At 33.6% G+C, this 19419-nt stretch overlaps 1 protein-coding gene across 7 annotated transcripts in view; it reads right to left on the bottom strand.

Moving 5' to 3' along the window:
* Positions 1–19419, bottom strand: part of HECTD1 (HECT domain E3 ubiquitin protein ligase 1) — an 88706-nt gene that overhangs the window by 17436 nt on the left and 51851 nt on the right. For 2 of the 7 annotated variants that reach the window (XM_081047793.1, XM_081047792.1), the window contains exons 19-29: positions 18634–18739; positions 16773–16907; positions 16074–16213; positions 15479–15802; positions 14335–14501; positions 14066–14242; positions 10165–11001; positions 9239–9460; positions 3390–3523; positions 2401–2523; positions 888–1044 (exon numbers count right to left, since the gene is read on the bottom strand). In XM_081047793.1, coding sequence (XP_080903919.1) covers positions 888–1044; positions 2401–2523; positions 3390–3523; positions 9239–9460; positions 10165–11001; positions 14066–14242; positions 14335–14501; positions 15479–15802; positions 16074–16213; positions 16773–16907; positions 18634–18739 — 2522 coding nt within the window. The remainder of the gene's footprint in view (positions 1–887; positions 1045–2400; positions 2524–3389; positions 3524–9238; positions 9461–10164; positions 11002–14065; positions 14243–14334; positions 14502–15478; positions 15803–16073; positions 16214–16772; positions 16908–18633; positions 18740–19419) is intronic. The other 5 variants (XM_081047794.1, XM_081047795.1, XM_081047796.1 and 2 more) reach the window with 5 other exon arrangements.

The raw sequence follows: 19419 nt of genomic DNA, 5'->3' as shown, positions 1-19419 counted from the left end.
TTGGAGACATTTTATTTTTATAAATGAGAAAACAAATTATTTATATTTCCACATCTAGAGAAAATCATATACTTCGGTCAATGACCTGTCAACCTTTTGCTTATACTGAATGAGTGAGTGGGTTATGAGGTAAACACATACACAAATACCATTAGGTTCACGATGTATTTGGTGGTGTACTCTTCTTTATTATTAGCTCAGGAATCTTTTCCTCATATCATTAAATAGAGCTTCCAAAATATTTTATTCACTGCATAACATCCCATTGTACCTTTAGTCAAATCCCCTTCTCTGACTCTGAGCCTCCGATTTCCCTCTTATTAGGAAACTGGTGATACACTGGGCTCAACCAGATAATCCAGGATAATCTCCCCATCTCAAAATCCTTATTTAATCACATCTGCAACATCTCTTCTGTCAGGTAAAGGTAACATAGTCACAGATATGGAGGTTAGGATCTGCGTATCTTTGGGGGGCCGTCAGTGTGTTTACCACACCCAAAATAGTACTGTAAGAGGTGGAGCTGCCACTGAGGCTGACTGAAGCCAGAGGTCATAACTAAAACCACCATATACCTTTTCAAAATAAAAGATAATTAGGAATAATCCTTATCAATTTTGATCCAGTGAAAACAGAATACAAATTAGCTACCTGTAAATGAACCCTTTTTTGAAAAATGACACAAATACAGAAGTGTTTTTAAAATCATGCAATCTGCTTCTTTTAAAAAACCCGTATTTTTTAAGGACTTGTGGCTGATACAGTTTTTCCTGAAAACTTGTATTTATAACCTGCATACACATGTAGCACTTTACTTTCCTAATTGTACATAATTATCCTATTGGTATCTATTAAAATTAACTCACAAAAACTAAAATATACTATACCTGGAGGTGGAATTTCTAGATCAGTTGTCTGCTGCACATTAGTACGACCAGGTCTAGGATCAAAAGCAGGAACTAAAGCAGAAAATTGCCGCTTTAGCACATAATCATCATCCCAAGTTCTCCGGCGTCCTCCTTTAGTTTCATACTCTTCTTCTTCCTATTAAAAGAAAATTTCACATATAAACATTGTAAAACTTCTTGTTATTGCGAAAGTGATGAGCTATCTATAAAAAAAGATATGTTTAAGTACTTCTCCATATAGCTATTACACCTCCTTCATTAGCCATATTTCTGAAGCACAATATGAGCCAACATAAATATATTTATAGGTACATACATTTCTCATGATTTAAGTTTGTCAAAAGAGAGTTGCATTAGTGGTGGTTATACAAATCTACAGGAGATAAAGTGACAAACAATAATATACATACATAGTATAATTGTCAATTTTCTGGTTTTAATAGTGTACTCTTAATTGTGTAAGATGTAACCATCGGAAGAAATTGGGCAAAGGGCACATAAGAGCTCTTTACCCAAAGATGCTCTTTGCATCTTCCTGTGAACCTATAATTATTTTTAAATAGGTTGCTTTTTTAAAAATGTAAATTGCATTATATACTGAATTACATATAAAAGATGTAATGCTTGAGACGTGCTTCAAATTACTATGGGGCAAATAGATCAAACAACTTTGACAAGGTACTGATAACTGTTAAAGTCAAATGATGAGTTCTTGCGGATTCACTGCACTGTTCTTTCTACTTCTAGCATGTTTTAAAATTTCCATAATAAAAGTTTTTTTTAGGAACTTTTTCTCCTATTCTTCACTTTTACTATCAACAAAAGAGATCAATAAATTATAAATGTCTGATATAATAATTTAAAAATAACAATTACGTATGTATTTCTATGCACACACATAGACCCTTATATTTTGAACATTAACTGAAATTAACTTTTATAACAAATAAAACTGACATTTGACAGCTTTGGAGCCAGAATGTCTGGGTTTTCATCCTGGATCCAAAACATCTATGTGTGACCTTCTGCAATCCCTTCATCTGAAAATTGGGGCTAATAATAACCCTCATAGGGATGTAAAAAAGAAACTGAATTAGTTAATATATGTATTGAAAAAAGTGTCCAGCACTTAATTAATGATCAATAAATGTAAGTTAATAGACTAATATTATTACCTCTACTGCTACTATGAAAATTGTAAGTCTTAGATAATAGCTATTTATTAACCCTTTTATTATATATTTACTGCTAACCAAAGGCCAAGATGAACGGGTTTCAAGTAAGAAACTCCTGCAGGCATTATGCCAGAGCAATCAAGACTCTATCTGGAATATGAACCCAAGCAGTTGGGGAAGTTTCTTTGTGTTAACTCTGTTTTGTCACTCCCTCTCCTTCCTCCATATATTTTTCTAAGCATTTTGGTTGGTGCTTTAATGTGGAAGGGGAAAAAATACACTACAAGGAAGATAAAAGATAAAAACGAAGACTGTACCTGCTCCCCAATAGGTCGACTCCCTGCTCCAGCAGGAACCTGTGGGAGCTGCGAGGTGACAGTGTGGTGTGTTACATCGGAACGGGAGCCAGCTCGCCGCTGCAGGGATGGGCGTCTCAGAATCTGAAGTTTAAAAATATGAAGAGACATGTCTAATTATTGATCCATATATATCCCCATGCAGTCTTGACCTAAAAATATCAACCCATATTACCAAAACTCGTTAAAAATCTTCATATTCATTAGCCATCTTCAGGAAAGCTTTATAAAATGAATGTTTTAAATTTATCATGCATCATATACTAATAGCCGCTAAAAACTTTGCTAATGTACTATTTCCTAAGTGACATATACTAAAAGCATTTCTTGAAGTTCTTCGTCCCATTAAAACTCAACTGAGGAAGTTTTTTGAAATCTAATAATATTTTATAAGAAATACAAAAAAATATACAAGTTACAATAAAGAATATTTTCAGGCAAAATTTTAACTCAAAGATAATCATAGTGGTTTAACATGTGGAGTTCTGGATCATACTGCCTGAGTTTGCTTGGGCCCCCACTTTTCTACTTAACTTATTAATTAGGGCAAATTACTTTTCCTATGCCTATACCTCATAGCTCTGTGTAAGGAATGATGAGATAATATACAGATACTGCTTGCAAAACAGCAGGCACTAAAAATTTTATGTGTAATTATTGCAGAACCATGAAAATTGTATGCTTTCAAATTAGTGCAGTTCTTCACACTTTTAAACGTGTTAAAACATCAGCATGTGACAGTGTAGTATTTTTCAATATAACCAACTTATTTTCTTTTAAAAGAGAATCATAAATGTTCAGATTAAAAGTATTTTTCTTAATTAACCCCATTTTTCATACTGGTACTGTATTTCCTTGCTTCAAAGTTTAACCAGGACTTTGCTTTCCCTCTCTTCATTTCAGTCCCTAACAGCCTCTCTTAGTAAGGAGAATGGGGACTGTCTCTCTACCATAACCTCCTCGTATTCTTGGTCCTCCTGATTATCGTCTTCATTCTCATCATCTTCCTCATCTGGCTCAGGCAAGTCCTCATCATCATCCAGTTCTGCTAAGAGAGTGCTGGCCCGACAGCTATCAAGAAAATCTAGAAAACAAAACCAACAACCTTACTCGTAACACAATTCAAACATAACAAATAACTTTGTGCTTTGGTTTCACAAAACAAAGGTAAAATTCCAAAGGTACCAGTATAAAGACCACACTTAGTGATACCACTCTTCTTCCTCTGTCATATGTACAGGATGACTAACTTTGTTCAATCACCACAAGCATGGCAGAAAACAACATGGGATAAAGGGTGACCATACTAAATCTGAATCTACAGAATCATAATATAAAAGGGCAACAATAGGGACTATGTTCAAAAAAATAACAACAATCCTGTTATCAGTCTCTGCATAAGTCACAGGAAGCATAAAATGGTGGAAAGAGAATAGTGACTTGGTGTCATTCATTCTGTCAACAAATATCTCTTAAGTACATACTATGGGCCAAGAATTGTGTTAGGTACCAAGTACATATATTTATACACCGCTTAGTCAGTCAATATTTTATAAAGACAGATTATTTTATCTATAATAATAATAATATAAAGTTTTTTCATATAGTATGTGAAGAATGTTTGTTGCTGGTTGGGATTGGGAGGGTACTTGTGCTTTTATGCCTTTGGCCATAGAAATGGTTGTGATGGGTTTTATTTGGAGACACACACAACACACACACGCATTTTTTTTCATGTCTTCATATCCAGTTGTTTATGTGCCGGGTTATCCCAAATGACATTTCCAGATGCTAGACCTTGGAAGAACCAATCCTGCCTGATCGCTTCTGCGCACGCTTCTGTGCACACTCATGCGCACTCTTACCATATATATACGTATATATGTATATATACGTATACACACACACACACACACACACACATACATATGTCTTTTTTAGCTATACAGTCACACGCCACGTGATGACATTTTGGTCAACAATGGTGGTCCCATTGAGATTATAATGGAGCTGAAAAATTCCCATTGCCCAGAGAAGTGCACAATGTAATGCGGTAGCACAACACATTACTTATGTGTTTGTGGTGATAATGCATTGCCAGTTGTGTAAAAGCATAGTGCACGTGGGGTCGGCCCGGTAGCTTAGGAGGTTAGAGCTCTATGTTCCTAACTCCAAAGGTTGCCGGTTCAACTCCCACAAGGGATGGTGGGCTGCGCCCTCTGCAACTAAGACTGAACATGGCACCTTGAGCTGAGCTGCCGCTAAGCTCCCAGATGGCTCAGTTGGTTGGAGCACGTCCTCTCAAGCACAAGGTTGCTGGTTTCGACTCCCGCAAGGGTTGGTGGGCTATGCCCCCTGCAACTAGCAACGGCAACTGGACCTGAAGCTGAGCTGCGCCCTCCACAACTAAGACTGAAAGGACAACAACTTGAAGCTGAACAGCACCCTCCACAACTAAGACTGAAAGGACAACAACTTGACGTGGAAAAAAGAGTCCTAGAAGTACACACTGTTCCCCAGTAAAGTCCTGTTCCCTTTCCCCAATAAAAATCTTTAAAAAAAAACAAAACACAAGATTTAAAAAAGCTTGTACAAAAAAAAATAGTGCACACAATTATATACAGTACATAATACTTGATAATGATAATAAATGACTGTGCTACTGGTTTATGTATTTATTTAGTATACTATACTTTTTATTGTTATTTTAGAGTGTACTCTTTCTACTTATAAAAGTTTGCCATAAAACAGTATGCACCAGCAGCAGCCTCAAACATCTCGTGTTTAGTGCATCTCTTGATTATTTTCCCTTGTGCCTGATTTAATCTCATGTTTTATAAATTTAGTGTAGCTTAAGTATACAGTGTTTACAAAGTCTACAGTAATGTATAGTAATATCCTGGCCTTCACATCTACTCACCACCCACCAGAGCAACTTCTAGTCCTGCAAGCTCCATTAATGGTAAGTGCCATATACAGGTGTACCATTTTTCATCTTTTATACTGTATTTTTACTGTATATTTTCCATGTTTAGATATACAAATATTTAAGATTTTTGTTACAACTGTCTGAAGTATCCAGTACAGTGGCATGCTGTATAGGTTTCCAGCCTAAGAGCAAAAGGATATACTAGCCAAGGTGTGTTGTAGGCTGTCCCCATCTAGGTTTGTGTAAGTGCACTTTATGATGTTCACACAATGATGAAACTGCTATTGACACAATTCTTGTAATGTATCCCAATTGTTAAGAGGTGCATGACTATTGCTATAAACAGAATAGGCATGGTCTGATCCCCCATGAAGCTTACAGGGAGAGAGGCATTTAAAAAGTAAACAAATGAATATATTAATATAAACTATAAAAGATCTTAGGAGGGAAAAGAACAAAAGTAAGTCATCAGAGAGACCTGGGCTTAGCTATGTGACCTGGCAAGTTACTTACTGATGACTACTCAAGGATAATACCAATTTATGGAATAACGTATGTACCATCTTTCTTATGACCCATGTATCTAGCACATAGGGAAATTCAATAAACAAACTTGAATCCTTTTTATCTCCTTCTTTCTTAGGATCTCTCTTCCTCACCCCACAAAGAAGACTGTGTCAAATTTACATTGTCCCACATAATAAAGATGCTGACAAGCTGTTCTTCACAAGAACAGAAAACAAAATGAGGACTAAGAGAACTAAAACAGAAGTTTTTTACTGGATTCAAAAGAAAAAAAACCCAAAACTTCTGTTGATAAAAAGATAACATGTACCCTACATTCCAAAAGAACATCCAGAAGACAATTTAAAATTATTTAGTAGACACGCATCAGCAGACCTCTGAACCAAATACATTTTTTTAAATCTAATAATTACACAGGACTAAATATTCAATCCCTTTTACTAGATGGCAAGAAGAAAGAAGCCTGATACTACATTCAATTAATTTCTAAGGTATACATTTCTTAACTTTAATATTCTGAAGTTAGAATGTGTCTTACAAGCAATGGCAAGTCACATTTTCCTTAGTGACATAAAATAATGGTGTCTCTTAGAATTAATGGCATCTTAAATTTGATGCAATATATTACCCCTAATACATGTAAAGCACCATTCTGCAATTCAGGCAGTGGTTCTCATGAATATGATGTGGTAGTACACAAAGTAAATGAATTATACTTTTGGTTTATTTAAAAGAAAAATCATGTAACTTTATATTATTAAAATTCCATTTCTCGTATGTTACAATTCACTGAAGTTAGGGTTTTGTTGTGTTTTTCTTTTACTCATCATCTTTTTTTATCAGTGTATAAGAACATATAAAAAGGTGCTTATTTCATAGATTTGACCATATCACAGAATCAAATCATGTCTGTCAAAATGTAAATGTAAAAATTTGCAAATACAGAAATTATTTTATAAGACAGATATCATTTTGATCATAACAGCCCTGCTAGAGTCCACAAATTTTAGGAATGTAGAAAAGTAAATTTTAATCATCTAACAATTTTTAAAAGGCAACCAATAGCCCTAACTCTGTAATATTCGCTCTGCCATTAGCATATACACAACCTTCACATGATCAAAAACTAAGGCTTGATGTTAACATATTAACAAATGAGTAGGGAGGGGCAGAGGGCCTCCAGGAGAAAACCTGAAGTGGCAAATAGCTTATTCAATAAATTGACAATACTATGGTACAATACAATCATCATCATTTTGCTACCTACACATTTAAAAGATAAAGTAGAAACAGACAAATGTAATGATTTGCCTAAAACCATAGAACAGTCTAATTCTTAGTTTAGAAAAGATGCCACTTCCTCAGAAAAAGAAAACATTAAAATGAGGTATTCTTAAAATGTATCTTCATATCAATTTTCTTGTTTTTGAAATTAACAAAAACAATTTTTTAAAAAAGAATGGCAATGTGATCAAGGATTTGTGGTAAAGCGTATTCCAAAACAATAATGAAGGGAGTGCAACCTTTTGGAAGGCAATTCAGCAATTACTCCTTTAGGTATTTACCCTAAAGGAAACATATAAAAATACAATTTAAGGATGTTCATTCATAACAATGCTTATGGTAATGAAAAGTTGTAACTTAATATGCAAAATGGGGAATTTATTAAACAATGATCATATAATCAAACAATGTAATATTTGGCAGCCATTTCAAGTAGTAGAAACCCATAGAACAATATGAATATATTTTCACAATATACTGACTGAAAAGAACTCTCTAGAAAGGATATAATCCCTTTTGTTTAAAAAAGAGAAGAACATATACCTCAAACGGTATATATCAAATAACAAATGTCTCGAGAAGATAGGGGCTAGATTTTTCATTTTCATCTATATTTACTTTCTAAAATATTTTACTTTTCTAATAACATAAGATAATTAGAAACACTTCAATTGAATCAAATAGTTTTTTCACTGACTACAGCATGGAAGCCGTGATGATGTAACGATAGAACTTTCTAATTAATGAATTTGAAAAATTCAATTGTTATCTAATTAAGGAATTATTTCCAAAAGACCTTGTTAATAGTTGTGATATTATGATTTATAATAAGAAATATATATTTGGTCTTTGTCTCCATTCCAGGCACTGAATTCCTGAAACTCTTGTTAATTTCCTAAGGGATAAGAACAATAAAGGTGTCTTTTGTTACTCATAACCAGAGTTGTTTTACTGAGGAGACTTTTGGAAAGCCCCTAGGTAATCTAGGGGGCTGGTTGTCAGTGGAACCTACCATAATTAGGTTAGAACTTTCATCCCACACAACCCCTTTCCCCCACCTCTGGGGAAGGGGGGGGGAGATTGAGTTCAATCACCAATGGATAATAATTTAATCAACTGTACCTAAATCATGAAACAAGTTCCCAAAAAACCCCAAAGGATGAGGTTCAGAGAGCGTCCAGGATGGGGGACAGAACACAACCATGGGCTGGGAGGGTACCAAACTCCAAGGCGAGAGAAGCTCCTGTGCTTGGGACCTTTCCAGACCTCACCCTATGGATCTCGTCTACCTGACTGTTCCTGAGTTACACCCTTTTTATAATGAACCAGTAGTCTACTAAATAAAATATTTTGCTGAGTCCTATGAGCCACTCTAGCAAATGAATCGAACCTAAGAAGGAGATCGTGTAAACCTCCAATTTTTAGCTAGTGGGTCAGAAACACAAACGACAACCTGGACTTGCAATAGCTTCTGAAGGAAGGGGAGAGGGGGGCAGGGGTTAGAGTTGTGGAACTGAGCTCTTAACTTGTGGGATCTGACACTATCTCCAGGTAGGCAGCTAGTGTCAGAACTGAGTTAAACTGTAGGACACCCAGCTGGTGAATCCGAGAATGGCTTGGGGTGGAAAAACTTCATACACACTTGGTAGTCACAGGTGTCAGAAGTGAGGTATTCTGTGAGTACTGAGAGTAAACACAGGAGTGTTTTTCCTCTCATATTAGTGTATAAGTAATATCACTTTACAAAGTTTATTAATCTATTACAGTTCTATTCCCTATTAAAGGTGTCAAACATCTTTGTTATATGGTTCCTCTAATTAAACTTCATTAGTGACAAAAGGCAAAAAAAGATGACACGCCAAAGTTCCTACATGTCTTTTTGTAATCCAGTAACTTAATAGTCCCTCATATCACTATAACTTTTTTCATCTTATATGAAGATGTCATATTTGTTCAGAGGAGAGAATAGTTCTTTTCTAACCAATAGTTAAAAACAATTCAGCAGAAAAACAATAAAAGCATCACTATAAAAATATCTAAATATTTTACACTGTAACTTACCGTATAAGGAATATTCTGCTTCCTGACCTGTGTCACTCTCACTGGACGTTGATGTGAGGCTGGTGGTTAAAGTATTACTTAACGATTGGCCAACTGATAAGACTGTTGTTGCTGTGGCTACATTGCTGCTGCTGGTAACACTGGATGTTGACATGGTCACTGTTGATGTAGTACCAGGTGTGGTCAAATTGGGGAAACTCTGAGCACCCATAAGAGGAGAAGCTAAAGATAAAGATGAAGCAAGTCAGTACAAATAGGTAAGACTGCATAAACCTTAGAACAACTAGGTTATATATTTAGAAAAAAGAATGAGGTCATAAAACACTAAATTATTAAAAGGCTAAAAAGCAACAACTTTGGGAACCCAACTGAAATCCAACTAAAAATATCTTGTTTTTATAGCACTATTATTTTTCAAAAAAAAATTAAGCCTAACTTTTTAAAAATGTGAAATAGGCAATGGAATAATTCCCAATGATATCTTCCAAGGGAACTACTTTGACCCATTAGTAGCTTAAATTAGAATTAAATAACTTTCAGCAGCTAATAACAATTTAGAGCCTAAGTAAAAGTTATGCCAGTGTGATGCTGATTTCAATCGACTATGGTTATATTTAACAGTCATTTCCTCATGCAACTGGCTTAACGATTTATCATAGAGGAGTGAAAAAACATAAGCATGTTATTGTTTTATCCTTTCAGAATTAGAGGTTCTTTGGCACACCTAATCTGAATTCTTAAAATATCATGATTATCGTATAAACTTTAACGTCATATTTCTGAAGTGCTTAATTTGACGTAGTTGTACCTAACATGGTAAACAATCTAGTTAAAGACTGAAGCCAGAACCCAATGAACAAGAAACCCTACTATGCATCCCTCAGAGTGGCAAAGGCATTGGGTTCCAGAAGGAAAAGCTCACTTACTTGCTGTGCTCATCACATTCCTCCCCAAAGTATTAGTGTTGTTATCACTGCTGCTTCGGCTTAGATTCATGTTGTTCGTGGCATTAGTCCGTGCTATGTTTGCCACTCTCCTTACAAAACTCTCCAAGCTAGATGTTTCTCTTGAGGACAGGTTAGGAACACTTGCACTAGAGCTCATAGGTGCCCCAGCAGCCAACAAAGAACTCACTGACAGTCTGTTACTTGCTGAGGAGCTAAGGGGTCGTTGTGAAGCTGCTTCTTTATTAGTTAACTCAGATACTGAACTAACATCAGGAGAACTAACACTAACAATTCCCATGGATATTGCACTAGATTCGCCAGGAGTGCGAACAGAACTATCAGGACCTAGCTTTCTTTCAGCATTTTCACTTCCCGTTTCCGCAGTTAAGGTACTGGTGCTTGCACTGGAAGACGACCCTACTTCTGTTTGTGGGACGTTTTCAGCAGATGAAAGAACAACAATTGGTTCATGGACATCAGCTCCTGAAACTATACTGTGTTCCATTACAATCTCTGATCTCCGTTCCGTTTTGGTCGAACCCAAGCTGATGTCGCTGCTACTGGCCACGCTACACACAGAACTGCTGCTTCCTTTTCTACTTGAGGAGCCTGCAGCAGCAGACGTCTTGTCTGGACAGTTGTTTTTCACCAAGCTGCTCCATGATTGCGTTGTGCCTGAAACAGTGGATGAAACAGGTTTGGGTGATGCCACTGTATCAGGGTCGTACCCTGGTGCAAGCTTGAGGTCAAATTTTCCTTCTGCGCCCATACGGTAAGAGTTTGAGCCACCAGCATCCCAGGTGACATCAATCCAGCCTGGAAAGGGACAGGAGTTTGTGAGACCCAGCAGAAAGCAGATAGGAGCGTGTCAGACAGTAGCTCCACAATATGGGATCAGCTTTTCATCAGTGTTGCACTTCTCTGAATTTCTATACTCATTAAGTAAGGTCTGCCAACTAAAATTAAATTCTTCCTTTCATTTCTATTATTTCTGAACTGTTCACTCTGGTGATATTTAAAAACAATGTAAGGGTCATGTTTATGAATATTGGGGTATCTTTTAAGAGGAAGAACTTAAAAAATTGTAAGAAAAAAACTGATACAAGTGGTAAAATACTGCAACTTTAGCAAGTATAGATGAAATGTAAGTAAAAGATTTTTTAGTTGCTAAATATGATTATGTGCGCAAATGTTCTTTATAGAAAAAAGTGCTGGCTTAACATTAATTTCTGAGCTTGGGCTAAATCCTATAATTGACAGACATAAATTCATAGATCACTGTAGAAATTTTAGGTCATTAGCTCAAATAATACTAAGTTAGCATTTCGGTTGTGTTCTCAAAGTTCAATGGTTACTTGGTTCTCCTATGATTAAGTTTAATAAATTTGAATAAGCAGAAAATTCTAAAAACAAAAATTTAAAAGTATGCTAAATTCTTTTACTAGAACCTACATGCCAAAGCTAATAACGTGTAAACAACTAATGAGCAAAATGATATTCAATCTATATTTACTTGTACTTGGAAAATGATACTTATTCTTTTAAAGCAATTAGCTTCCAAAAGCAATAAAATAAAGTGCATATTAGAAAGAAAATTAATAGAAATTTAACAATCTCATTTTAGTGTTATAAACTAACTACTTCAGGGAAAAACACGACACATAAAAATATTTATTTTTAAGTATAACAAACCTTTATAAAGTTTAAAAGTATGTTACCCACACACACACTCCCATGCACGCACGCATACACATATACACACACGCCAAGTTCATGTATGTTTAGGTTGAGGCTCAGAGTGGTATAAGTAATATTGAATTACCTGTGGGGATTTTCTGCATATGAGTTCTTTGAGAGGAAAACTGCCCCAAATCTACATAATCTAGTTTATATGAGATTTCAATTGCCTCAATTTATTCTTTAGGCTGAAATACCCTCTGAAGAACCAACATTTAACTATCTCTTCTGCAACATGGAAAAGTGTGAGAAAAGGAAAGGTTCAAAAACATATCCCAATGCCAAATAAAAATATCATTTGCATTGTATTAATTGGTCCAAAAATACACTGATAATTTATTTCATAGCACTTATCAAAATTTGTAATTTTATGTTTATCTGTTTCACCAAAAAGGCAGGGGACTCTGCCAACGTACTCTGTTGTTGACCACTATATATCTGAAGTCTAACAAAATACCTTTACATAGCAGATATTCATATCTGTGGAATAAATAAAAATTACTGTCTATGCATTGGTTGGATATTCCTACCAACATACAGAGTCTTTAGGAAAAAAAGAGATTTAATTGATATAATGTGGAAAAATAATTTCAAAATGTAAACCTTCATAAGGCTTGAGAACATAGTTAAATTGATATCTATCTAATGGGAACTACGAAAGGGTGCATACATACTACCCATAAGGAAAAAACTCGGAAGTCCTTCTATGCTCCAAAAATAGATAAAAAGATAGTTAGTAATAACTAGCCATTATTATAAATGGTTGGCTTAAGTATTTGAAAGCTAAGAACCCTCTCTGACATGAAGGTTTTAGGTATGACTTAACAGCAACGGCCATCTTGATGAGCCAAAACTCTGAATCTCTACATTTGTCACATCAGCAAAAATAAGCCTTTCTGAAAGTAAGATCCCAACTTTCCTATACAGTCGATTTAGTTGATTCCAACCTGAGAAAAATGAACTGCGTTTACATATCCAGAATCAGATCACACAATTAAAAGCCGAAACAAATAATTTAGGAGAAATAGAACAGAATCATAACTATCATTAGATTCTTAAAAAACAGGAACATTTGAAATTTCTAAGTTGAATAGTACTACTGTTATCTCAACTATTACTGGTTTTTATAAATTTTGACAGTTAGATACATGCTCACTCACTGTAAACCTGCTAAGTGACAATGAATTGCAATTAGGGTATAATTACAGAAAAATGCATTTGGTAGTAAGGTAATTCATGGAACAGAATCCTAAAAACAATAAAATCGAAGAGTTTGTATAAGTAAATTAATACCTTTACTACACAGAACATAAATATATTAAGATATTAAATGTTATTCTAAGCACTTTCATTATAGCTCTTTAAATATTATATTTGGTGTAAATTGAGAGTAAGAACATTTTCCTCTTTGTTTTGTTTTTAATGCTAGTTGAAACTCATAAGAAAACACTACTGGTTAGGCAAATTATTCACTAATAAATCAGCCTTTTAAGTTATAAGAAAAAAATTAGTCATAATACTGCTTCTGGGAGTTAATAGCAATTTATTAAGGGGGCACAGACTTCCCTAAAATCTATAGCAACAAAGGTTAAAAATGAACTTAAACAACAATAACCATTATAAAACACAAAAGTTTAAAATCCCAAAGAAAAAAGCTGGTAGTCTGACAAACACTGTGAAATAGTTTAAAATCTAATAAATGGAGAGTGTATCTGTGATTCTTGTTCTATGTTTTACTGAAAAACAGTAAAAATGTTAGTGCTTTTTCTTCTACGTGACATAGAATAAAAAATTATTGCCTGAGTCCTGTGAAGTTAACAAGATAATACATAAGAAATTAAGATGAAAAGCAATGGAAACTTATGAATAATAAACACAAAAAAGCAGAAAATGTGCCTTGAGAGTAATTCAACTTATATTAGTTTACGAATCACTTCAAAATATTAGCAATAAGTTTTTAATCAAAACCTAGGAATTTAAATTTTTCCCTTATGTCTAAGTAAGTGATTTTTCCATTTTTAAAGTTCTTCTACATAGTGCTGAGACATTTATAGTTTATAAATTATCCCAAAATAATAAAAAGAAATATATTTTGTCATTTAAGTATTGATTTCTATACTACAAATGCTAAGCACCTACTCACCATTATGGAGTTCTCCTGTGACTGTGCCCTCTCCCTGTGGGCTGCCATCCTGATCTCGCCATTTCCAATCAAGGCCTCTGATGACACGAGCCCCCGGAACCATGTATTTCAGAACCTGGGAGCGTACTAGACGTCTCTGTCTTCTAAGATTAGCTTCCGCTTCCTTAGCTGCTTTTCCTGTACAGTAAAAATTAGAAATAGAAGCAAAATCACTTTTGATAAATGTAATTGTTTTAGTAAGTTAGAATACCCTGCTATCATCTCTTTACCTAGCTGATCTTCACATACTCCATTCACAGTGCCATAAAGTTCGAATCCAGATAGTGAGAGGTAGTGAGTTTGTCCACTGGCATTCTTTCCCATCTGTTTAATTCTCACATGTCGCCACCCTTGTTTCTCATCCTTTGGTGGATCAAGAGGCCACGTTGCTGTTGACCTGTAAATGTGTTAAGGAAAAAATTGTGTAATGTTTTAAAACAGGTGAAAAAAATGTTTAAAGGGGGGAAGATTTTTTACATAACAGAAACTATAGGAAAAGTAAACCAACTTTCATATTCAGTCTACAGTTTGTTATGCAAGAATCAAAAAATCAAAGCAAGAAAAACAGTTAAGAAAATATGTTACATATGAAATGTTTAAATGTATACTATTAATGACATTAAATGATTTATGATTAATAAAATTCAAAAAGGCAAGAAATTTTATGAATAACAAACATGCTTTTATGAAAAAGATTTTTGAAAATTAATGCAAAGTTAAGTGATATTTAAATACTAACTTTAAAGATTGAAAATATTACCTATTAATCCTAATATTAAGAAGCACCTTCCATACTACACAAAACGCAGAAAGTAATTTAACTCCACACTCTATCTACCCCTCAAAAGGTGCCACAATGTACAATTAAAACTTACTAGAACTAAAATTTTTAGAAATATAATACTGACCTTCTGTCTTTAAAAAAATTGTAATCGATATATAAAATTTAGGAAAAGAGATCCATAAAAATAATACAAATTTAAGTCAGCCATAATTCAATAACCAGCAATAAACCATTCTTAATTTGTTGAACCTTCACATGTATTATGTGAACACAGCAGAATTTAGTAAAAACCTAATTTCATTTTTTTGGTTTTTATTAGTGTGCTATATACACATACACACACACCGCTATATATCAATTTCTTTTTAAATAAATATGCTCAGCTTTCTAATAATGTTTAAAGCTTTTGACAAAATTTTGGTGAAGCCAGCATTTCAAGTTTTAATACCTAAATTGTATTATCAAGTGATGTTTTTACAAAGAAAATCTTGCTTCCGTATCTGATGAAGAGAGCCCTAAGGGTATACAACTGTAAAAATAAACAAAGCTCTTTACTGAGTTTTCCAATTCACAAAGACACCTCCACTAACCCTGGTTCATTGAGACTGCAGTCATCAACATGGGTATACAAAGAAGTCCAGTTCTGTCCATCTTTGGATACCTGGAAAACCCAATTTCTTAGTGCAGACCTTCCATAACCACGAGCATGACGAAGTGTATATGCTGATGGTATCACCCAGAGACCAAGATCTATGGCAAACCACGCATTCTTATCATCATTGCTATGACAATTTAAAGCTGAATTATCACGACTTAATATGTCTTCTAAGCGGCCATAAGGTAGATTTCTTCCTTCTGATGATGTTACTACTACAAGTCCATAAGCAGCTGGATTTACCCATTCATATGCAGTTCTACACAAAAATAAAGAAAACATTAGCAGTTAACACTATTAAAATATCTGCATTTATTAGTATTAGCTTTTTTCCATATAAAACTATTTAAATTTTTAAAATTCTACCATTAACAATTTAGATATTTTCTTCATAAAATTAATTTTGGTATTCTTAAATTTCACCTACAAGATAACATTCCTTCAACTACGGGATATTTAAATTTTACTCTACTACCTAGAATTCTTTTTCCAGGTAAAATTTTTAATGCTACATTAAATAAATCACTTACTTGGCATTTGTCCCAATCCAGTAAATGATTCCATTTTCATCAAAATCATGCTGGTGCCGAAATATAAAATTTTGGCCTTCTCTTAATTTTCGAACAAAAACAAATGAAGATCGGTCAAAATCATACCACTGCTTTGCTACCTAAACCAAAGAAAAAGAAAAGACACCTTAATAATGCTATTTTAAAATATATTGCCTACTTTTTTACTGTCCCTTTAATATGAGTTGTTTTAGTATAACAAATACTCTTTAAAGAATATTTGTGAAGAAAACAAAACAGAACAGAAATTTCCACAACCAATGTATCCCACTATTAATATCAGAGTACTTATTTAGTCTATTATTTCAACAGATAGACTAAAATGAGATCTTGATCATACAATACAAAACATTTTTCTCTTATCAGTCTTTATATATTTTAATACCTACATAATAGTATTCAAACTAATGGAAATAATTACCAATTTGATATTCCTTTATTGATTAGCATTAAGGTTTTGTTCACTATTTTAGTATCATAAATAACTATAATAAACCATTTATAGTGTATAAAAATTATTTTCTTAGAACAGATTCCTGAAAATGGAATTATCAGGTCAAACTGTATTGACATAACTCTGGATACATACCAAATTACTGTTCTAAAGAGCTAAATCACAGCAGAGAATGCTTAGTTCACTGTGCCCTTCCAAGCGCTCACCATTTTTAAGAGATACTGTTCCAAAGATTCAACTGTAGCTAAGGGTTCCATCTTCAACATCCTGCCAGTCCTGTCTATCAATGCAGTTTCCCCAGGTGCACGTTCCAAACGAAATCTTAATCTTCTTGTAAGTATCTACACAGAAATGATCAAAATGCTTCAGAAAATACCTTGCATTTTTCTTAGAATTGTAAAAATGAGACATGTTACATGAACACAGTAATTTAGGTTTACAAAGATAATCATAAATGAAGGATCAATGTGTTTTCTATTAAACGATTTTTTAAATTAAAAGAAGGTCCACTGAATAAATGATATTGGCTTTCGAGAAAGAAACAAAGTTAATTACTTAATAATTTCTAAACAACTTTAAACATGCAAGGTGTAAATAAAATTATTATAAAACACTTTAACAGAAGTATTACGCCTCTAATTTATAACTTGTTAATTTTCCAGGTAAGTAATGAAAAGTACCTAATTAGCTTGTTCCTTTAAAGCTAGAATATATGAAATAATCTATGGCTAATAACCTTTTAAAAATACAACATAGCCCCTAATCCATTTTAGTAAGCAACAAGTACGAGACTAGCTTCATTTCTGTATAAATCTTAACTAATTCCTATAGACATATAATTAAATATTTATATGTGCATTTGCATAGCATTTAAGACTGCAAAATTACCAGAGAGCACATTCCTAGCCATCCTTTTATCACGCAATCTCCTGAAATGAGAAGTACATAATAAAAGAGGTTGGTACTCTTAAGACTGTGTAAGCAAGGGAATTTCCAGTCTTTGAGACTTTATTTCACTGATTTATGCAGGAAACCTTAAAAAGGATGGACCAAAAAATCCCCTGACTCTTGTATGTTATTCTGTCTGAAATTAAAGAAAGTAGACCTCTACCTCTTGCTTAATAATATATAGGATATGTAAGGTGCACTAACTGCACTGCAACTTCCTAGACAAGCTCTCTTGTCTGGTAGTCTAATGGCTTTGGTAACACTACTGGGTTCTTGTTTTTTACCTTTTACGTTTTTTACCTACTCAAGTTTTTTACCTTGAGTAGGCACTGTTTGGGCAAATATAGATTCTTAGTCACTTAGTAAAGGCTACATTTAAAATAAATTATTCCATCGAGTGGAATGCAGGACAGGTTGCACAAAGATTCAAGGCCAAAGGATCTGCTGGGAAACATTCAAGTAACCCACAGAAGATGTGATGAAGATATTAATAGTATGAATTTTTGTTTGGTGTGTTCATATCTGGATCACAGCTGCTAACAAAAGAATAACTGAATGAATGAATGAGAATGTCAATCAAATAACATTTAGGAAGAAACAGGCTTTTTATAAACCCATATAATAAAGAGAGATATTTGAAAAGATAAATAGGAATAGCTAGGGAAGGTCATCTGGCTCTAACCAATAACAAACACACAAAAAGCAAGAAAAAAAAGTGTTTAAAATACTTTCACATTTTCTCATATGTTGACACACAGTGAGACAAAGGGACTTAACTCATAATTCTACAACAAAGGGACCGTTTTTTTCTGTTTTTCCACTGATAAATTGTCTTTTTTCACTTATACTTACCAAGTATGATTACTTATAATACATATTCTATTGAAAATCCAGTGATTGATTAAACAAAACAGAATTGAAATGCCAATACATTCAAGAGTCATTAAAAAAGAACAATCAAATGGCATTAGGGTTAAAGTCTTTTAATAATTAAGCAGAATCATTATTTAATACGATATGACAGCAAAGTTTTGTTTTTTTTTGTCTTTTTTAAAGAAAAGTATAAGACTACTCCTAAATGTATTCAGCAATAATAGCAACTGTATTTTTCATGGTTACCTGGAGGTTGTATGTGGATCCTGGTGTATCATACAAATGGAGAGGTAGACGTTCAATAGATTCCAGTACAGCTATTAACTTCCGAATTAATGCAACTGCTGGTCGACTGTGAAGAAAAATTGTTAACAGTTTTTATATAATTTCATGCCAAAGTTCATATAGAAACTGCAATAACCAACTTCATATAGAGCCCTACTTTCCTTATAAGTGCAAAGAGAAGTTTAATTATCACATTACATCTGAGTAAGCAAAGATGCTCTTGATGCAATTTCCTTCACTTAAGAACAAATTATTGCATTTTTCTTATAAAAACTTATATCTATTGTATTCTTAGTAGATGTGTAATTTACTGTTTAAAGTTTAAACATTTTATTATGTAATATTTGACATATATAAAGAAACATATAAAGCAGCAAAGTCTTGAAAATGATAGTATTTATTGGGAATGCAACATTGGTGTAATGTTTGTGGAAAATAACCTGACAATTTGTACCAAGAAGTTAAAAATCACGCATAACTTTTAACTCAGTGATACCAGTTAAAGGAATTTATGTAAAATGATGTTTTTATTGAGGCATTTATTAGCATTAAAATAATTTGCAAAGAGCTAAAAATTTTAATACAGTAATATTTAAATCACCATATCCATAATACACACTATTTTAAAATGCCATTTAAAATAAAATTAATTGAATTTCAATTGTTTTAAAAATTCAACCACATTCAAAAGCAAATAAAATAGTAAAATGAACCTTCATCAACTCAACTTTCATTAACTTATGACCC

This window comes from Rhinolophus hipposideros, assembly GCF_964194185.1.
Source record: "Rhinolophus hipposideros genome assembly, chromosome: 5".
Lineage (NCBI taxonomy): Eukaryota > Metazoa > Chordata > Mammalia > Chiroptera > Rhinolophidae > Rhinolophus > Rhinolophus hipposideros.
This window is presented reverse-complemented; position numbering and strand designations above follow the sequence as displayed.